This window comes from Heliconius melpomene, chromosome 1, assembly GCF_056956725.1.
Source record: "Heliconius melpomene rosina isolate 202511_hmr_F chromosome 1, ASM5695672v1, whole genome shotgun sequence".
In the NCBI taxonomy this organism is placed as follows: domain Eukaryota; kingdom Metazoa; phylum Arthropoda; class Insecta; order Lepidoptera; family Nymphalidae; genus Heliconius; species Heliconius melpomene.
This window is the reverse complement of record NC_140389.1, coordinates 12,125,931-12,146,994: the sequence shown is the minus strand read 5'-3', so window position 1 is coordinate 12,146,994 and position 21,064 is coordinate 12,125,931. Positions and strand designations below refer to the sequence as shown.

General features: G+C 29.3%; 4 protein-coding genes across 5 annotated transcripts; 2 read left to right on the top strand and 2 right to left on the bottom strand.

Moving 5' to 3' along the window:
• Nucleotides 1-52: 52 nt before the first annotated feature.
• On the top strand, nt 53-8,514 carry Pss (phosphatidylserine synthase 1 homolog l(3)77CDf). 2 transcript variants are annotated; one of them, XM_085186374.1, is made up of 8 exons: nt 53-250; nt 336-652; nt 1,105-1,363; nt 2,985-3,295; nt 3,805-4,059; nt 4,997-5,219; nt 5,608-5,668; nt 6,314-8,514. In XM_085186374.1, exons 2-7 carry the CDS (start codon nt 489-491, stop codon nt 5,650-5,652), a joined length of 1,257 nt encoding a protein of 418 aa, XP_085042500.1. In that variant the 5' UTR covers nt 53-250; nt 336-488; the 3' UTR covers nt 5,653-5,668; nt 6,314-8,514. The 2 variants fall into 2 exon arrangements, with proteins under 2 accessions (XP_085042500.1, XP_085042491.1); XM_085186365.1 differs by lacking the exon at nt 53-250 and having other exon boundaries at nt 257-652.
• On the bottom strand, nt 8,501-14,226 carry LOC146541474 (uncharacterized). The gene is made up of 4 exons (XM_085186342.1): nt 13,992-14,226; nt 12,924-13,895; nt 11,103-11,360; nt 8,501-10,971 (listed from the first exon to the last, which is right to left on the bottom strand). Exons 1-4 carry the CDS (start codon nt 14,031-14,033, stop codon nt 10,135-10,137), a joined length of 2,109 nt encoding a protein of 702 aa, XP_085042468.1. The 5' UTR covers nt 14,034-14,226; the 3' UTR covers nt 8,501-10,134.
• Nucleotides 14,227-14,504: 278 nt separating this feature from the next.
• LOC146541473 (alpha N-terminal protein methyltransferase 1-like) lies at nt 14,505-16,349 on the top strand. Its single transcript, XM_085186492.1, has 2 exons — nt 14,505-15,551; nt 16,080-16,349. Exons 1-2 carry the CDS (start codon nt 15,112-15,114, stop codon nt 16,297-16,299), a joined length of 660 nt encoding a protein of 219 aa, XP_085042618.1. The 5' UTR covers nt 14,505-15,111; the 3' UTR covers nt 16,300-16,349.
• Nucleotides 16,350-16,855: 506 nt separating this feature from the next.
• Nucleotides 16,856-20,773, bottom strand: LOC146541472 (uncharacterized). Its single transcript, XM_085186352.1, has 2 exons — nt 20,550-20,773; nt 16,856-20,284 (listed from the first exon to the last, which is right to left on the bottom strand). The coding sequence occupies exon 2, from the start codon at nt 20,271-20,273 to the stop codon at nt 18,702-18,704; it is 1,572 nt and encodes a 523-aa protein (XP_085042478.1). The 5' UTR covers nt 20,274-20,284; nt 20,550-20,773; the 3' UTR covers nt 16,856-18,701.
• Between the last annotated feature and the right edge of the window lie 291 nt (nt 20,774-21,064).

Here is a 21,064-nt window from a genome sequence, read left to right as displayed (position 1 = left end):
TATTATTGACAATATGTCGTTGTAAAATCTGACGCAGTAGGAATGCCCTATGTTAGAAAAACATCGATGTTCGACAAAAATCGAATCAACAAAGTACATATTTTCAATAGATTTTTCGATTGAAATACATACGTATTGAAAATTTTATTATACGTGTGTACGGTGTGTGGATTTACTATATCTTATTACCATAAATACGTTCAAAAATACTTTCATCCAGGGCGCTAAGCACAGAACACATTTACGCTAAGTGAGAGTGACTTAAAAACAGCTTATGTCAGGTGTCAATATCACATTTTTTGGTTTTAAATTAATAATGTGAAATTGACTTTCAGATGTCTGTGGTTTCATGAGTTTTAAATATTTTTACATTACGCGATTTTGATACCATGAGTTTGTGTATCACGAAATGAATAAAACCCACTGGAAGATAAAGAATCTTCACATTTTTTAAATAAAAGTAATAATCTTAATGTGTATAATTCACGATGGAATCGGGAAATTCTGCTGCTACAGACGAATCCAAAGATGCTTTTAGTTACATAAATGAACGGCCAGTAGATGATATATCTCTAGAATTCTTCTATAAACCGCACACCATAACCTTATTAGCAGTGTCTATAGCTTCTGTCATTTACACCGCATTCGTCAGGTATTTATTTATTTATTCAGTGGTAATTACATATATTTTACAGTAATAATTTTCTTAATTATAAATTTCTTATCCTAAAATGCATTACCTTTTAAGGAGAATACCACATGCAACATTGGAGATTAATTAATATACAAAAGTTTTTATGTTAATTATTGGTAAAAGATATACATAAAGTTTAATTACATAAATTTAAAAAGGACAGGTTACTATTAGGTATTGTGTGAATATCATATTAGTGAATCACTTTTACTCTTATTTGAAAAATAATCTATTGCATATCATGTTAATAAATATTTGACCAAGTATAACCCATTTGAATTATTAGATGACTGTAAAAAAATTTGTACTTGTATACAATATTAGGTGTGGATTTGGTTAACTGAAGTTAAATATATATTTAACTAATAAAAGTACTTTTCAAAAAGTTAATTTACATATTTTTTCCCCAGAGATGAAAGTAACACGCAAGAGAACATTTGGTCAGGAATTTGCTGTGTAATTTTTTTCTTCTTAATAGTATCAGTACTTACATTTCCTAATGGACCATTTACAAGACCACATCCAGCTGTTTGGAGAATTGTATTTGGCATGTCTGTTCTCTATTTACTTGCATTACTATTCCTTTTGTTTCAAAGTTATTCCACAGTTTATGAAATAATGTATTGGATTGATCCTAACTTACGCAATTTTCACATAGATATGGATAAGGTAAGCAAAATGTTGTCTTCTTTGATTTTTTTTCTTTAATTTTAAATTTAGTGTGCCACTTACGCACTTACTGGCAGATAAAGATTCCTGTAAGCAATATAGCAGCCATCATGTACATTTTGGTATACTTTTTTTATTTACTGTTGAGTTATACCTTAACTGTTAAGTCTCTTGCTGGCTTCAACGAGACAGTGGTAGTTTTGTGTTCATTTGACGATTCAAAAGTGCTTGTAAAAATCTATTTGAAGAAACAATAATTTGAATTGAATTTTTAATTAAAAATTATTTTTAAATGAATTTAACACATTTTTCATATTAACTCACATGTTAAAAATTTTTTTACACACTTCAACATTTCATTTTATGTTGCATTGGCTTTAATTTATAATATTGGTAATATCATCATCATCATAATATATCATTTTACATTTTTATTTAAATGTTAATAAGTTTTTAAAAATAGATTGTATTTTAATTTAAGTTAACATTGTAATTTAAGTTTTTAAAAATAAATAGAAAATGGATTATATGCACTATGAAAATGCCAAATATGTACTAAAAAAGGGTGAAATATGCACAAAATTCATATTTTGTGCATATTTCATACATTTTCACGAGTCCACGATTGCAAAAACAGTGTAGTACATTTTTTTTATAGTACAGTCGGTTAAAGTTGGGTGTACTAAATATTTTGAATTTAATGTTTGGCAAAAACACGGCATTTTATTGAAAACCGATGCAGGTATGTTTCAATCTTAAACTGTAAGTCACAGAAGGGTTACTCATGATTACATTACAGAAAAAAAAATAAAAAAAGAGTAATATTTGTAGTCTTAGGACTTAAAAAATCGTCACAGGGTGTCGGTTTTTCCGAATTTTTTAAAAATCAATATGATATCAAAAATACTTGACACAGATTTTTTTTTATATTTTTCTCATAACTGTCACGACTTGGTCTATCACCTGTTTTCGTTTTATCGTTGACTCCTGGGACATCCTGTATATTATTAATGTCTAGTAATTGTATATACATATACAGAGTGTTTTTATAACCATTATCACCACCACCATGTGTACGACTTTAAATGAAATCACAGTTTTAACTACTCTATAAAAGCCTAATACAATTAAAACAAAAGAGATTTTGCCAAAAATAAAAAAGTTATATTTTCAAACATAATAATTAATAAAATTATTAATAAAATAAAAAAAATAATAATTAATAAAATTATTAATTATTAAAAACGAAGCTCGCAGCATAAACCTACCAAAGGGACACCGATTCACGAAATCGACGCGATGTCTCATTCACGAAATCGAGTCGTAGGTATTGGCGGCAAAGTTCTTTAACCTGTACTAGTATTTTTGTAGTAGTGTTTACGTTATTGGTATCGTATATTCGTAACTGTGTCACACGAAATAGAGTATGAGTCGTGAAATGAAAAAAATCCTACGTCTAAACTGTTGAGTGTTAACGTATCTTAATTATTTTTTTAGGTATGAGTCTGTAATATTTTTCCCTATATGCTGCTCCCGTAAAAAGAGCGTAGACGCTTCCACCTTTATATATAAATAAATATGAATTATAACAATTATAAATTTCAATCTTAATTTGTTACAGGAATATGCAGTTAATTGTTCTGACCTTAGTTTACCTAGAATCTGGTCTCATGTTGATGTTTTTGCTTGGGGCCACTTTTTGGGGTGGATGTTTAAAGCAATACTTTTCAGGCATACTGGCCTGCTATGGGCTATATCAATTATGTGGGAAATAACAGAAATTGCATTTGCTCATTTACTACCAAATTTTTTAGAATGTTGGTGGGATTCTGTTATATTAGATGTTCTTGTCTGTAATGGCTTAGGTATATGGTGTGGTCTTAAGATATGTAAGGTACTGGAAATGAGAGAATATAAGTGGGTCAGTATTAGGTAAGTTGCATTTAATTTAGATCAGAGTTTTGATTATCCAAACTGAATCATTCCTGCCATACATTCACAAGAAACTTTCAGATGTTGATACTGATGTATATAAATAAAGTATAACTATAACTAGAGACTCCAGAAATCGGCGGAAAGTGGAGATCGCAGTGTCTTAACATAAGGTTCCCTCTACATACTCTGTTGCTCGCGGCCTACAGCGAATTTTAATTTATAATATCTAAATACTACCTATACCTACCTACCACCTATTTTTTAATGAGATTAGTTTTATGGGATATTTATTTTATTGTATTATATTTTTTATATTGCCTTACTATCATTTATGAAGTACCCAGTGAAAAAAACTAAACATAAGGCCACATGATTTAAAAGACTCACAGTCACCCACCCCAGAAATTTTACTTAAAAATTTTCACCCAAAAATTAAATACCAAATATATGAAGATACGCTAATGTATGTGATGATTGAATATGTAATACGATTCTGTATTTTTTAGAGATATATCCTCTACAACAGGAAAAATAAAAAGAGCCATTTTGCAATTTACTCCAGTCCATTGGACTCCTGTAAGGTGGCTAGATCCAACATGTACTTATATGAGATTTTTTGCACTTAGTCAACTTGTTGTGTTTTGGCAAATATCAGAATTAAATACATTCTTCTTAAAACATATCTTTGAAATGCCACCATCTCACCCGCTGGTTATTGCAAGATTATGTTTGATTGGAGTAATTGTTGCACCTTCAGTAAGGTTGGTATTATTAATTTTAAATCATTATAATAAAAATGATTAGTAGTCACATATTTTATTAATTATTAATAAAATTTAGGTATTTATTATTTTCATTTGAATACTTAAATTTATTTTGTATAAATATATTTTTATAAAATATAAAACATATTTTTAAATTCACAGCTATATTATATAATAAATAATAATACAATTATTGCTTATATTTAAATACCAATTGCTTATTAATATTTAATTACAACATTAAATAACAAATACAAAGTGATGTCTTACATTATGTTTCTGTTTTATACATAAATATATTTATAGTAAATAAATAAAAAAAAAATAGTAAATATTAGGTAGGTCCTTACATATAAAATTGTCGTTTTGTAGTACTGACAATCACTTTAATCTGTGTAATCACAAAGGGTCTAGCCCGATAAGCATGGGAAAGCTGCACTGGTTTCTAATGAATAATTTTTAATATGATTATATTGTTTTTTATCTGAAATAACGACACATCATTTTTTTTGCCTCCAGCCCTTACAGTAAGGGGGTTATGGGAGAAACGACCCTTAGCGTTAATGTTTATTTTCTTGGTCCTTAGTGTTATTGTTTTTTTTTGTTCAATAGATGAAGATATCTTTATGAAATTTAAATTCTAAGTGGCTTTGTATAAGCCTGTTAATATATAATTTATCAGAATTGTTGAGAAATTCTAAGCTTAGAAAAAAATAGATGTTTATTTTTTGAAGGTGCTTTTATATAACACTCCGTTGAAAAAAAACATCATGCACAGAAATACAGTCATATAAGAATATCGATGTAGGTTGATGAGAACATATAGATTAGTGGTCAGAGCGCTTAGACTGTTTCTACAAGGCGCAGGTTCGAGTCCTGCTTCGTAAAAATTTTTATTTTCTAAAAATTTTCAAATGTTTGCTGCCTTTTTCAGGCAGTATTATACTTACGTAACGGATCCACGATGTAAACGTGTCGGCACACAATGTTGGGTGTATGGCGCCATAATGGTAACTGAATCAATGTTATGCATCAAAAATGGCAAAGAACTGTTTGGACAGGCGCAAGTGTGCAATGTGATTGTGTGGCTAGTCATACAGATCCTAGTCTCTATTGGCTGTGTATATGGTGTTGTGCTTTATCATGGATATTTTGAGGTAATATTCATATTTATGTTATTTCTTTTTACGGTTCCCTACCTTTTAAGAAAAAAAGGAACCCTTTTAAGATCACTTTGTTGTCCGTCTGTCTGTCTGTCAAGATAATTATTAATTTACTACTCGGCATTACTTTCGCTTTTTATATATCTATACCAATATTGAAATGTAAAGTTTGTAGAAGTTATCTATGTCTATAGACCTGAATATCACTCAATGAAATATTATTTTCTAAATATATGTATATATATTTAGTTTGAACGCCAAATTCACTTCATTAAAATTCGTAACGGTTATTGGCAAAAGTTTTTAATACAAATATAAATATTTTGCAATAGTTTACTTTATCTTTAACATTATTTGATATTACAATTACGTATTGTTCCAGCCAAATAAAGAAGCTAATGTAAGTAGTCCGAAGAAAGAACAATAGAAAAAAATGTTTTTAGGTTAGTGTAATTTTATATGTTGTATTTTATACATTGAATGTGAATAGTTTAAATTTATTTGTTATATTACCTGTGTAACTTTATCAAAAAGTAAATATTGAAGAAACATTCCATTGTACTTTACTCTTGCTTTTAGGGGCCACCCATAATATACGTCACACGAGTTTCATGTTCTTCTCTCATTTATCAGACGATAATTATATAATGGGAAGTCATGTATTTACCAATTTTACAGCTAGAAATTATTTAATTATAATATCACTTGATTTTACGGCTGGGAGAGAATGCTTTTAGCGTTAAGCCCGCCTTTTGTACATTGTTTTTTTGTAATTTTGTGCAATAAAGTATATATAAATAAATAAATAAATCACTTCCGAAATTTTATATAATATTTTAAAATGCTGCGCAGTTTAGTACCCCTACACACCATGTTAATCAATGTCATATTTCGTCGAATCCGCTTAACGTGTGACGTAAGTAATTAATGGATGGTCTTAGTTACATTAAACTATATCTCATATCTAATTATGTTTTGGTATTTACTTATTTGCTTTTTGTGTCTAAAAAGTCATAAATTCTGTCTGGCGTTCTGCGCATCTAATAATCAGTGACCTAGTTTTTAGAAAATGACTTTATTTGTTTCAGATTAATCAGAAGATAAAATATGACTTTTAGCTAAATAACATTATGCTAAAGTGCGATAGCTTAACAGAAAAAAAAACATCCCGTTATTATCTACATTTTATAGTTCACGAATACTGCGGATGACGATGGTCATTCTATAATTTTAGGGCTAGTCGTGGCGCAGGGGCACAAGCGACAGGTTGTGGGGTCGATTTTCACTCGAGGAAATGAAATATTTAATGTTTTCATTCCTTCACTCTGGTATTGAGGCAAAGCGCGGTGTTCAGTTCTGTCACTCACGCAATGCCTGGATAAAACGGCAGAAAACCGGGAATTGAGGGTCTTAACACAAGGTCCCTCTGCCTACCCTGCTGTGTGTATAATCAATAATTTCAAACGTATCCTAGAAAAACCTACCTTTACAATATTAAGATAAGTATGCTATAAACTTTACGGGAAAAAAGGATATTATAACGGTGTCTACAAAAAATCATGTTTATTGATTGGACTGAAGCTATTCATGTTACTCTAGTAAAATATTAAACACCAAATATTATTTATTACTTCAACACTAGTTACCTTGTATTTTTTAACACTTTCGGGAATGGCAGTAATTGTGGGTGACCGTCTCCAAGGCAGCATTCTGCTTGTCATATGAGTATAGCTGCTTCCGGCAAATGGACAGCTGCCAGTTTTATCTTAGGTAAAAAGCGGGATATAGACAAAGTATAAATAATCATTCGTTTTTATTTCTTTTCTATTTATTTTGTGATAGCAATATAAAATGCCTTTTTTAATGGGAAAACGTCACTATACCTAAAACAATAACTGTTTGTTTGTTATTTGTCTACTCCTGTTTGTGTCTCTGTCTACGGCTTTCCTAAGGCAGTTCAGTCCTTTGAGTACCTACGTATCTTTAAAATTGTTATTAAGTAATTAAGTACTTAATTAAAAATGATTTATCCCAGTGCACGGAAAGTCCCAGAAAAAGCGGGGGACAATAACTGACATTGGGACATAATTTTAGGCTAAAAATAGAGACGTCTGGTAACGCTGGTCGCAACCCTTTGTCGGTTTATGCGGATCACTACGTGCGAGTCTTACATCGTCGACACCACCTCTGCCGCTACCTCGTAGTTATTACCTATAAATAGTTAATTATTTACGTTTACGTAAACATTGCTCATTAAATATTGTAAGTTTGTATATGAATAAATTTAGACATTGTGAATATTAAATCTTCCAAATGTATCTAAATTAAATGCATATTATATACATATATACTAACGTTACTACGTACGCATATATACTACGTATGAACACCCCCAAGTAAAGTCGATACTGATTTTATTTATTCTGTGGTGTTATAGCTAATTGTACAATACAATGTGTTAACAGTATTTATGTTTGTGCATTACCGAATCTACAACTAATTAGACTAATTATTGTAGGAAATAAATGTAGCGGTGTTATTAGAGAACAATTTGTTTTTTTAAATTAAAGAGACAAAATCTTCCATATTTAAATAAAATGTGTTTATTATGTCTATCTTGGTTAAACAAATATAAAACATATAAGATTAAATTTTGTACCCTACCTCATATTGTAAAGCTAAAAATTTATTAAGTACTATTTTTTCCCTCTTTAGTGCTGTTTTTATAAGATATTGTATTATAGTAATACAGTAGTCTAAAAATATCATATCATTAAAAAATAAGATTCATATTACATTCCAATATATTAAAAGGTAAATGATTTTGGTGGTGTTTTGAATTTGTCTACGATATGTATAAAAACATAATTTGATGTTATTTTAATAACGATCTCATTTGTAAATAAGTATAATAGAAACACTTATAAAAATGGAGTAGGTACATAGTACATTATACAGGATCCTAATTTTAAATAAATGAATATCGACTTTCCTACCCGGGGACGTCACAGCACGTAGTTTTGGTTGTTGTACGAGCGAGATTCATTAGAGCCCAGTAAATTTAGTTTTGTGTTGATAAATAAATGTTTGTCTGAATTATAAAATTGTTGCTAAATTATATTTTTAACATAAACAACTTGCGCTTCATACATTGTAATATGAAGGAAAGATAATGAAACAAGCTTCATAGCAATAGATATTCTGAAGTTTTAAAATTTAAATAGCAGTTACTATATTATGTAAATAGAATTTTATTGTGGTCGTGAATAAAAATCTTAAAACAAACAAATGTTTTAATTGTCAGTTTTAAAAAAAGTACTAGGTATGTGTATCTTGTACAAATACTATACCTTAGGTATATTATAATGTTATACAATATATTATCTTAATAAAATTTACATTTTAAATGAATACAAAGTAAGAAACGAGGCACGTATTTAGGTATTTAATATATTATTAACGAAACAAACAATTTGTCTATTTATTACATTTTTAGTGTTAAGTACTCCACATTGAAAACCAGTTTCAAGGAGGTCACGACACTGGTCGTATTGCAATTGAAAAGAACTAGTAAACAAGGGTTTACTTGTTTAGTTTCTTTTTAGGAAAATAAGATCGTCGTAACTTAAAATTTTAAAATCATCGTCACTGATGACGCGGAATAAAATAATTTACCAGGACTGTCGGTTTATTTTACATTACTGATTAGTTTACGCAAAACTTATTACTTATAAACTGTTCAACTTACACCAGCTTCACGCTGTATCCCGCACACATCAGGGAAGACAGAGGGAACCTAGTGTTAAGACATTCCGGTCCTCAACTTCCGCCGAATTCTGGGCGCATTGCGTGTTAAGTGGTGGAACTCAACGCCGCGCTTTGCCTTGACACTAAAGCGAAGAAATTAGAATATTAAATATTTATTTTCCGCGATTGGGAATCGAACCCTACAACCTGTCGCGTTTACAGTCACACTGTGACCCTGCGCCATGTCTGGCCTCAATATTCATCTTACACGGATTTCATAAAATCGGTTCAAGTTGAAAACGGTCAGGGAGTAAGTATTAACTTAATAGTTCGTAAGTGTAATTTTATTTTAGGATTACTAAGAATAATGAATGAAGGAACATCAAAATAATTCCATATTTTTTTTATAACTAGAGGCTCAAAACGAGGTTTTGCCTTACGCTTGAACTTATTGTTACATTATAGCTAAAGTACAATACACAATACATTTTTTTTACATAAACTGTAGCGTATGTGATATTCTGATGTATAAGCTAGTTAGTAATAAGTATTACTATAGTTTCATCAAAATTAGTTCAGTAGTTTTTATATGCATAGCAGCAGTGGAAGATGTTGGAGAAGGCCTATGCCAATAAACACACACAGATAAGAGATCAATTATAGTGTGCAACAGAGTCGTTTGATCCTAGAAAACTTGTATTCTTATTTGGGAATAAAAGGCTTATTCAATTCAATATATAATAAATTAAAATCTATTTGTCGCTACACACATGTTTGCAAAATCTATTATCTTAAAATAATCTTATTTCACAATTTTTATGGAATTGACATAAGTACGTCAAGATAGATTAAGGTTATTTAGGTAAAATTGTGTCGCTTGTTTGAAAAACAAGTCTTCTCTATATAAAAAAAAAACTGTAAGTGCCCAATGCTGTTTGTAATTGTCGTCTGAAATTATTTTTGTTTACCAAATGTGATACATGATATTAATTAGCTATTATTTAATAAAAAGTTTTTATACTTCTGTTACAAAATGATCAATGTAATTTTTATTATGACAATTAAAATTTAGATATATATTATAAATAGAAGAAAAATAAGGAAAACTGACCCCACAACCACGTGGGGCAAATAGCTAGGAAGAGAGAGGGGTTGTTAATTCTCAAATATCAATAAGTTGTCCAGAACAACAACCGCACGGGTAGAAAACATTTATATCAAAATTTTTGAATTTTGGATTGATAAGTAAACAATTTTGTAATTTCTGAAGCAATTCTTTTACACGAAGTAAATCTTTGTGTCTAGATTGTTGTTTAAAGTAAGGTGCTAATTGTTCATCTGTAGCTAATCTCAAAAGCAATTCGCTGAGTTCGTCTAAATGCCTCTCCAGTTTATCACATTCTGTTTGAAAAATTTTTAGTTGATTACTTCTCTCTTCTTCTCGTTTTTTCAATAAACTTCTTTGCTGTTGATAGAGAGCTACATACTCACATATTGTGTCTGTTTCGTTTTGCAATTGTAAAATTATATGTTCAAGCCTATGTTTCTCATCTGACAAGTTGGCAACTTCGTCCATTATATTCAAAAACCGTTCCTGAAGCTTTATCATAGCATCTTCCTTTTGTATGTATATATCATCTATAGATTTTGTTCTGGATTCTGTTGAAATTTGCTGAAATTTCAATTGTGACAACTCTTCTTCACATTCTGGTTTGTGATCACAATAGTTATGGTTTTCTTCATGTGACAATTCACAATTATCTGTTGACGTTGGGTCTAAGTATGATTTTATTTCCTTATCATCCTGAAGACATTTTTCATATTCTTCTTCTTTGATTCGATACTCATTTTGCAATCTTATCATTTCATCATCTTTAGCTTTTAATTTATTTTGCAAATTTTTTAGATTTTCTTCAACTTCAGCAAATTTTAGAGCTAACCCTTTATTGAGCTGCTTTTCATGTGTCAACATTTCAGTCAGTTCCAGTTTATCTTTTCCCTGAAAACAAATAATTTTGAAATTACTTCTCATCATTTTACTCTAAAACATGATAGTAGTATCATGGATATAAGTAGTTATTTCCTCTTCCTCCTTATGCAAAAATGTAATTAATATATATAAAAACAAACCATTTTGACTATAATTTGTTCCAGTTCTTCTATATTAAGTTTTAATTTTTTATTCTGTTCTGTTGCCCTTTGTGCAGCTAATTTATCACTACTTATATCTGCAGAAAGTTTTGTAATATCAACATTGTCATGATTACAAATATTTTCATTAGAAGTGATGTTATCTTTTTCTTGTTGTAGAATTTGGATTTTTTTAACAACTTCTGCATATTGTGTTTGTAACTGATTGTATTTACTATTACTTTCCTCAAGTTGGTCCTGAAATATGTTAATAAATAAAAATACCTACAAATAAAGGGTAAAACAAGTGGATTGTACATAATTATTAGTAGTATAGTAATTATTAGTGTATTTTTGTACTTTTAATAAAATAAAAGATATTTTTTAATATTCAGGTATTCAGGAAGTCAAACTAAATTAGTCGACAAAGGTCCAACTTCCAACGACTTTAACCTATATTGTATTGTCCGAATTTTAACCGTTTTCGAGATGTCAGCTGTATAAAGATTTTTTGTCTTATAAATCGATAAACGCCCGCTGCACGCACGAAAAAGCATATCTCATAGTCACGTTCCGCCTGAGGCGAGCGTGTAAGCGAGAGCGCGGAGCAAGCGATAGAAAGGCACGTTCGGCCTAAGCCTTCGGCTTGTGACGCGTCTAAACTCACATTTGTAAGTAAATAGGACTAAGTAAAACAATATTAGAAATAACGAGTGCAAAAAAATGTCAATTTATCGAAAAAAAAATATGTTATTTTCAAAAGAACTCCTTTGTATTATACAAAATAATAATAATTCACTTAAATTTATTAAAGTATGCAATTTTTCATCAATGTTTTCTTTTAATGTTGACACGTAAAATTATCGTCTATAAATCGATTTTATTCAGTTTATTTATACAGTTATTTCCGAATTACTCGTACAATAAAATGTTCAAGAAAAAATATTTTGCGGGTTTTTCATCAATATTTGGTGTATTTTCTGATATATAGCCAATTTAATCATGTACCTTACATAACGCTGCCTAAATATATATAAAAGGACAAGTTGCTCACTGATTGAGGTAAGACGCACATACAGCCGTAACCGATGATGGTAGAAACGTGAAATTTGGACAATGTTTATTTTTGTAATCTTCAACCACTTGAAGGGATTTTAAAAAAATTTAACTCTTAAGGTATGGAAAAGGGGTTGAAAGTTTGTCTCGATTCTTTTTTAAATCAGCTACTATTATTATAAAATTTGAAATTTAGACTCTTAAAAATATTTCATTGAACACGTGTTTCATGGTTTATTCGAATGCCCCTAAGAGCACAAATAAGCAGGCGAAGCTGCGCGCGTCCGCTAGTTTTTTATAAGGTTACAAAATTTTTTACGTCAAAAATTTGTAACAACTTGTAACTTTCAATTAGTGTGTTCTCAAAGTTTAATACAAAAAATATTAGACAAAATATTTAAAAAACACCTTACTTTTCCATTTAATAAGAAATAAATGTTATTTTAATTATTAATTTAAGATAATGTAAGTTGAATGGCAGTACGCGCTTTTGCCTTGGTACTAAAGAGAAGAAATTAAAATTATAATTTTTTCCACCAAGTGGGAATTGAAACCACAAGTTTTGTGTTACAGTCACACACCTGCAACACAAAGGCACACATACAGAGGAATATCAGTATCAGTAATAAATGAATAATAATAAGAATTTACGCATTCAGGTAACAAATAAAAACATGGACTCCCATTAGTTTTATGTTTAAGAAAAGGTAAAATATTTAAACCTATATAATATTTAATTTGTGTTATAAAATAAAATTTACCCACTTTAATTTCTTGATAATCGTTTTCAATACTAGATGCAACATTTACATTACACATCTCAGTCTTGCTTTTTATATCATAGTTTTGCAAGCGTATTTCCATATCACTTATTTGGTCAATTAAGCTGCTTTCTCTGTTATATAAATTATCTAAATCTTTAGTAAGATTTTCACTTTTGAACATTTCAGATTTTAGTTGTTCATTTAATTCATAAACATAATGTTCATAATGGGACTGTATTTGGTCTCTTTCTTTCTGCAATGCTTCAATTTTTTGCTCTAAATTGATAATATTTTGCAGTAAGCCACTATTTTCCTGTGAACTTTTATTTTCTTGCCTTATATTTACTGGAGAATCATTTGTTAATTGTTGAATTTGAAGCTGCAATAGATCTAATTGGTTCTGATAAGTGAATATTTGATTCTGAAGCTGTGCATTTTCAAATTCTTTGGAAGTTAGCATTGATTTTGTAAATTCAAGCTGTTCAGATAAATTATTATTTTCGTCCTTTAAAGATTGATTTAAAATGGTTATTTGTTTTGAAGATTCATTTTTATGATTAATTTCTTCAAGTGCAGTAGAATATTTATTTGAAATATCTGTGACATCAGATTGTAAAGATGTCAATTTTTGCTTACAGATGTTATGATTTGTTACTTCTAAGCCATGTAAGTATTCAAGATGTGCTAATTTTCCATTTAAGTCATTAATTTGTATTTCAAGATTAGTTCTATTTGAAATTAAAATTTCAGCAATGTTAATGTCAGATTTTACACTGAACTCATTTAAATTTTTGTTGTGGTACGAATATTCAGTTTCACCATTGGAAGAAGAACTGTGATCTTCATTGACCTTATCAGTATTTTTTTGCATATTATCGTTTACAGATTCTTCTACATTGATTGTATGACTTAATTGAGCAGTTACTTCGCCTTTGTGACTCATTGTAGATCTCTTTTCTTGGTGATCTCTTAACTATAACGAAAAGATACAATTTTTCTTGTAAAAAGTCAATTCAAAAATAAACAGCTAAGTAACAAAACTAAACTAAACTCAAAGTGTTTGCCTTACCTTTTTACGAGCTTTTGCCAGTTTTTCAGCTCTTTCATCCATAGTGCTCGAAACCTTTTGTAATAAAACAACTAATGGAAAATATAATAAAATATGTTAGTTAGTTATATTGCTATAATTCACTCGGTACACAGTTTACACTTTACAAATCACAATCAGAAAATTGACATTTGATATTTGACAAGGACAACTCACAATTATATTTTTTTTCTCTATTACAAAAGTCGAAAGTCTTAAGTATTTCTATATACAGCTACGTCCTCAATTTTTTAAATAATAATTGGTACTACTATACATAATGAAATGATTTTTATAATATACCGTACCATATGTATTATATTATAAAAAACATTTAATTATAGTAGTAACAAGTTTTTTATACTCGACATTATTCTCTATTATTCAGGTGGATACATAAATTTAAAAATAAGTATAGATAGACCATCTACTGGAACTAAACTTACAAATACATAAAAATATATACAGGTATAGTTATGGTAAAATCTATGGCCTGTAGTCTACTGTCAGTGTCAACTGCCAAGTTCTCATCTTCTCACTTTCAAGTTTCAGTATCAGTATAATAGTATATTACTGGCACGCTCGAAGCGCCATAAATAAAGAACCGAACCGACAATAGTATATATTTATATTTTATATTATATTATCCGCAGAGCAGTTTCCACTTTCCAACATATTACATACTACATAGTACATACTATCTGACGTTATTCAAGGGACATCATTATATTCTATTATCTCAGTATCAAGAAACTTTAGTATTAACTAAAAAGTAAAAAAACTGAATTGAACTTAGTTAAAACCATAATTGTGATTGGGCCACAATCATTGGTAGCTTTTAGATAATAAAAACCGGAACTTAAAATAAAATAAAACATAAATTTGTCTTAAGACTTTCTACAAATAAAATAATATATAATTATCAAACAAGGTTAGCAAATTATTTATAAAAAAGAATATTAATAAAATTATCAAATAAACGTTTAAATATTATTAATTGGAATGGGAAGTACTCATTCTTCAATATTGTAAAATTATATATTCAAAAACATTTTTTTAATTTTTCAAAATATTGTGATAAAATTAATTATTTAATGCAATTATGAGTACAAAAAACATTAATTATAAGAAAGCTTCTGAATATTGGGCTGAAATTCCACCTACTTTAGATGGAGTCCTTGGAGGTTTCGGATTTATATCTGACATAGATATTGATGGTTCAACTTTGTTTTTAAAATCAATACTAAATGTAGATAATGCCCCAGGTACTGGGATTGCTCTTGATTGTGGGGCTGGTATTGGTCGAATCACAAAATATTTGTTAGCTCCTCATTTTGACACAGTGGATATTATTGAACCTGATGAAAAATTTATAAATTCTATTTCGGATTTTGTTGGTGAATATAAAGAAAAATTAGGAGTATTATACAAAGATAGCTTACAAAAATTTGAACATGAGAGAAAATATGATATTATTTGGAACCAATGGGTTCTAGGTTATTTAACAGATACTGATTTAATTATATATCTTATGAAATGCAGGTGAACAAGTTTTTAATATTATACTTTACAAATAGATATTTATTTATACATAATCCATTTATTAACTTGGTAATTTTGATTGCCTTTCTATCAATTATTTTTAAAGTTATAGCCTTAAAATAGCCATAATTATAATGTGAGGCAGTTGTGGCACAGCGGCACAAGGGTATGTCTGTAACGCGACAGTTGTGGGTTCGATCCACACTCGAGGAAGTGAAATATTTATTTACATTTATATTTCCATTCCTTCGCTCTGGTGTCGAGGCAAAGCGCGACGTTGAGCCTGCCACCCAACATGCAATGCCCCCAGAATTCGGCAGAAAGTAGGGAACAAAGTGTCTTAACAACTAGATTCCCTCTGCCTACCCTGCTGTGTGTGGGATACTGCGTGAAGCTAATTTATTTTATAATATTATGATGACATAACATTTATTATTGAGTAAAGTTATAATATAATATATAATGATTTTTTTATAACTAGTAAAATCTTAAAAGTACTTAAGTATATTCACATATATATTTTTTTAGGGATGCTCTTTCCAGTAATGGAGTATTAATAATAAAAGAAAATGTGACTTCATCGGGAAAAACAGAAGTTGATGACACTGATTCTTCTGTTACAAGGCCTTTAAAATCATATTTAAAAATTTTTAATGCTGCCAAATTAAAACGAATTAAACAGTGTAAGCAAACAAACTTTCCTACTGGAATATATCCTGTTTACATGTTTGCCCTTATACCTAATTAAGAAAATACTGTAATTACATATTTATATCCAATAAATATAAAACAATTTGATTTTGCATTTTATTAATTATCAAAACTACTCAAATTTAATAAAATTAATTAGCATAATATATTTCATATGATCTTACTTTTATATAAAAATAAATTTTGTAATTTTTGAGTATAGTAAAACAGTTCTCAAAATTTTTTTTTACATTACAGCCAGTCAAATGAGTTTTATTATATTTGATTTTATTAATAAAATTTTGTTATTAAAGTAAAATAATATCGGTAAATATATATATTACAGTGCAATCCCGATTTAACGGTACTGAAGGGAATCCGAAAACACTTGTTATATCAAGTAACTTGTAAAGATGAGGTTTGTTATACAGAGGTTAAGAAGATCTACTAATATAATAAAAAAATATTGATCTCAGGTTTTTTGTTTATCAGCATTGCAAACTTTAAAACAACAGTGTCAAACAGCAATGTTTACATTAGTGAATATGAAATTGAATGTAGTAAACTGATAGGATGCGTTATGTAAAGGGTATAATTTAATGAAATTCGCTATATAGAGGTAAATAATACTTTCTTTTTATATTTTGCAAGATTGAAAATTCGTTATTTTTTTATGAAATATTTTAAAGTCTATACTATTGTGCACTAAATTAATCGTTACGTTCGGGTTCGGTTCAGGAGGGATTTCAATATTTTTTATACTTCAGCTGTACTGTTATGGTTGTTCATCAGATGATCTTCAGTTTTTATGTTTCATTGGAAAATGCTCATCAAACGTAACAACTTTCGTTGTAGACGTTTAGCTGGAATGGATCCCTACGGTTCTATATCAGGTGTGGAAGTCTTCAAAATCAAATATAGCCTAGATCATGCCCAGAACTAAATAATAGCTATACAACAAAAAAGGTTTAAACAAATCGGCCGAGTAGATCAGAAGATGTGCGTCTACAAAATTAATTATAATTAATTTAAACTAAACATTCAGTCTTTGGTTGTTTACAATAATTATTGTTGATTATGATTATGCCGCGGATTTCTTAAATCATTCATCAGTAGAAATTAGTATCCTATAAATTCTTCTGATATATAGCGATATTCGTTAAAAACCAATAATCATAAGACCGTCATGGCGCAGCGGGTGTCAATAGGGTGTGACTGTAACGCGACGGTTGTGGGTTCGATCCCCACTCGAGGAAATGTAATATTTATTTACATTTATATTTTCTAAATGAATGAGGATTGCGTGATCGCAATGCCTCCAAAATTCGCCTTAAAGTGGGGAACGGAGTGTCTTAACACTAGGTTCCCTCTGTATACCCTGCTGTGTGCGTGATACAAACAACAGAGTGAAGCTGACAGTGACCAAACCAATAATCATATTAAACTAGGTACAATAGTGAAATGTTTGGTAAATTATTTGACTTTCAAAAAATGAAGCAACCAATTTCTTATCTACTTATATATATATAATAAAACAGTAAAAATATTTTGTCTGTACATTTAATATATTATTTTTGACTGAAATAGATAGAGGGACACTTAAAAAGAATAATAGAAAGCAAAAATATTTTTTTTTAAATTTATTGTCAGTCTGTCTGTCTGTATGTATGATCACGCTAATCTTCGAAAGTACTGAACCGGCTTACTTCACCGGCAAACTTTCACCAATTGCTTTGTTTTAACTCAACTTAACATCTAAAGTCGGTTCATTAAAAAAAAAGTTATCGGCATTTGAATGAACCTAAGGCATGAATTTGCCTGCAAATATAAACCAATCCATATCTATACTTATACTTATAATAAATCTGTATTTGTTTGTGATAAATTTGTATTTTTAACCGACTTTTAAAACAAGGAGGAGGTTCTCAATGAAATATTTTCGATTCGTTATTCGATTAATTTATTTACTTTGAATTCGATTTCGATATTGGATTATTCGATTCGATTTGGGTATTGCAATCATTACAGTCATTTTACAAAGAATATTATAAATTCTTATTCAAATTAATAACATTACATTTAAGGCTGTTTTTGAACGAGTAAATTAAATTAGTCATTGACATCAACACATATGACTGTCAGTCAATTCTGTTTATTTGAATAATCATGCAGTTCAAGCGGGCGAAGCCGCTGGCAGGCCGCTAGTTTTGAATGAAATTATTTGAATTTGTTTAATTTTTCTTATATTTTTATTTTACTTACAAGTTTAACAATAAGTTGGTACACTGCAAGTCATTTGTATGTAAACGTAACATAATATATTTTCTATGATTATATTATATACTTAAATACATATTTTTTTAATTAAATATAAGGTTATATCTGGTAAAAAGCAATCTTAAGTATAAGATGGACCAAGTTTGCAATAAGTTGCTTCATTTGTAATTTTCTTTACAAAAACTAGCTATCATATCTTCGTATAGGAGAAATATCAACGTTATAATTATTAATGTTAATATAGCTTCTTATATATTCGCGATCACTTTCTGTTAGCAACGTCCAGCTTTCTAATTCCACTAATATTTGTAGACTCATACAACTTTGAATTAATCTTTCTGCAGACAATATAGTTAAAAAATCTGATTGCATTATGCGCAGCTCTTTCAAGTAAATCAAAGGGTTTTTATCTAATATTTTTAACATAAATTCATCTGTTAGCTGTACTGCTGTTCCAATTTGGATAAATTCTACGTTAAGACAATTTGTTAATAAAAATAATAATTGTTCGTCGCTAAATGTAGATACACATGTTAATTTTTTTAAATTACGAAATGGTAATATTTCTAAAGATTTTGTATACAACGACGTGTGTTGTATTAGAGTACAATTGTAAAATGTCAGAGTCTCAAGCAAAGGACACATTTGACTTATGTACATAAGTGCGTTTAAGTCTATCTGATCTACATGTTCTAAGTGTAACTTTAATAAATTACAACCTTTCACTTGCAGTACTTGTTTAATTTGATCCGCGTAGAAATCACAAGATAAAAGTTTTAAATCACTCAAGTCTTTTAATCCAATCAAAACCATTAGATCACTTTGTAAAGTGTTATGGAACACTGTCATGCTACTGATCGAAGGACACATTTCGACAGCTAACTGCAAGTGGTAGCTTGTAGCGTATCTACTGACATATACTTTTAAGTTCAGAGGGCAAGCCTCTGGACAATTAATATGAATAAATTCCAACACTTTGCCAATTTCGTCACATCTACCAATATCTTCTAAATTGTGACAATTTATCAACAGATTAACATAGCCTTCCCATGTAACAAACGTATGATATAATTGAATACTTTTTAACTCTTTTAATTTACTTAAAATATTTATACTTTCATTTGTAATACATTTAGAACAAGAGACATCGAGTTTTCTAATTTTAGTACAATTTTTAGCTATACATCTCAATATATTATCCGTACAGTCATAATTTATAAATAAATACTTAAGATTGTGCAACTGTTTCAATGATTGTATTATAGATTCTTCCATATCAGCAGTCTTCCAGCCACCAGAAAGGGAACCTAAGTTTAAGTACTCGAGCCCGGTGAGCATGTGAAGCTTGGAATAAAAGACAGACCGCATCATTTTAGGTATAGAATCAATTGAGACAAATGTGAAATTTTTTGTTAACAAAACTTCAGTCATCTTTATGATGACGTTCATTTGACTAACGAACTTTCCCATTGAACCACGAAAACCCAGTGAGTGCTTAGTCTTCTCTAATAAACCAGATAGGGATTGAATGGCTTCATTGGCAAATTTGTCGTAAAGCATCCACGGTACATGAATGTATAAATATTGACGAATATTTTCAATGTTGCAATTAAGGATTGCTTGTGCTTTGTCAGGATTATTTTGAGCTAATAAAGCAGTTGGAATCATGTGGATTTCTGCTTGTTTAGCTACCCACTCTCCGAGCTTTATAAGAGACAGTTTCTCTAACTTTTTAGGTTCTTTGTGCCTTGTCATGATGTAAGTATCTGTAATATCAAAGTACAAGACAATTAACATCATATACATAATATAACACTTTTGGATAAATAAAACAAAATCGTTTCACATATTTAGCAGCTTCCCAACTCTTACAACAAACATAAGATATATTTAATAGTAATTTATTAGTATATTATTTGTTTCATGATTTTAGTAATCAAATAGCGTAATTAATGTAATAGTATGAGGTTCATGAAGAACACTTTATAAGCAAACATCGTAGGTACTTAGAATGTAATATTAGCTACTTACTATATCATAATTTTTTCGCCAATCCTTAAATTATTAAATTTATATTAAATAGCTCTTCTATATAATTAATATTCACTATATTTAACATATTAAATATTATAAATACTCCAGAAGCAAGATAAATTTATATATTTGACTGCGACTATCGCTTTCTTTGCTGTAAATATGAGTATTCTTAATACATAACACTAGCCAACATCATACGGCTATTAATAGCCAAGATTCAATATTCAGTCTTTTGTAATGGCATTTGGCGCAAAATTATTTGTATGCATGTTTGGGCTACATAGCTATATAATCTATAAAAAATCGAAAGTACTAACATATTTTTAGATTTACTTAATTACAAATTTATTTTTAATTTTAACGTTTCTATACAAAATTGTAGGGATTTATTTATGATAATTGATATGTTATGCTTAAAGGCTGAAATTGAGTGACAAGTCATCTGTTAATTGCGAAAATATTTACGAGGTAAGCATTTGCATAATTAAGAATTTTTAGCGTTATAGACA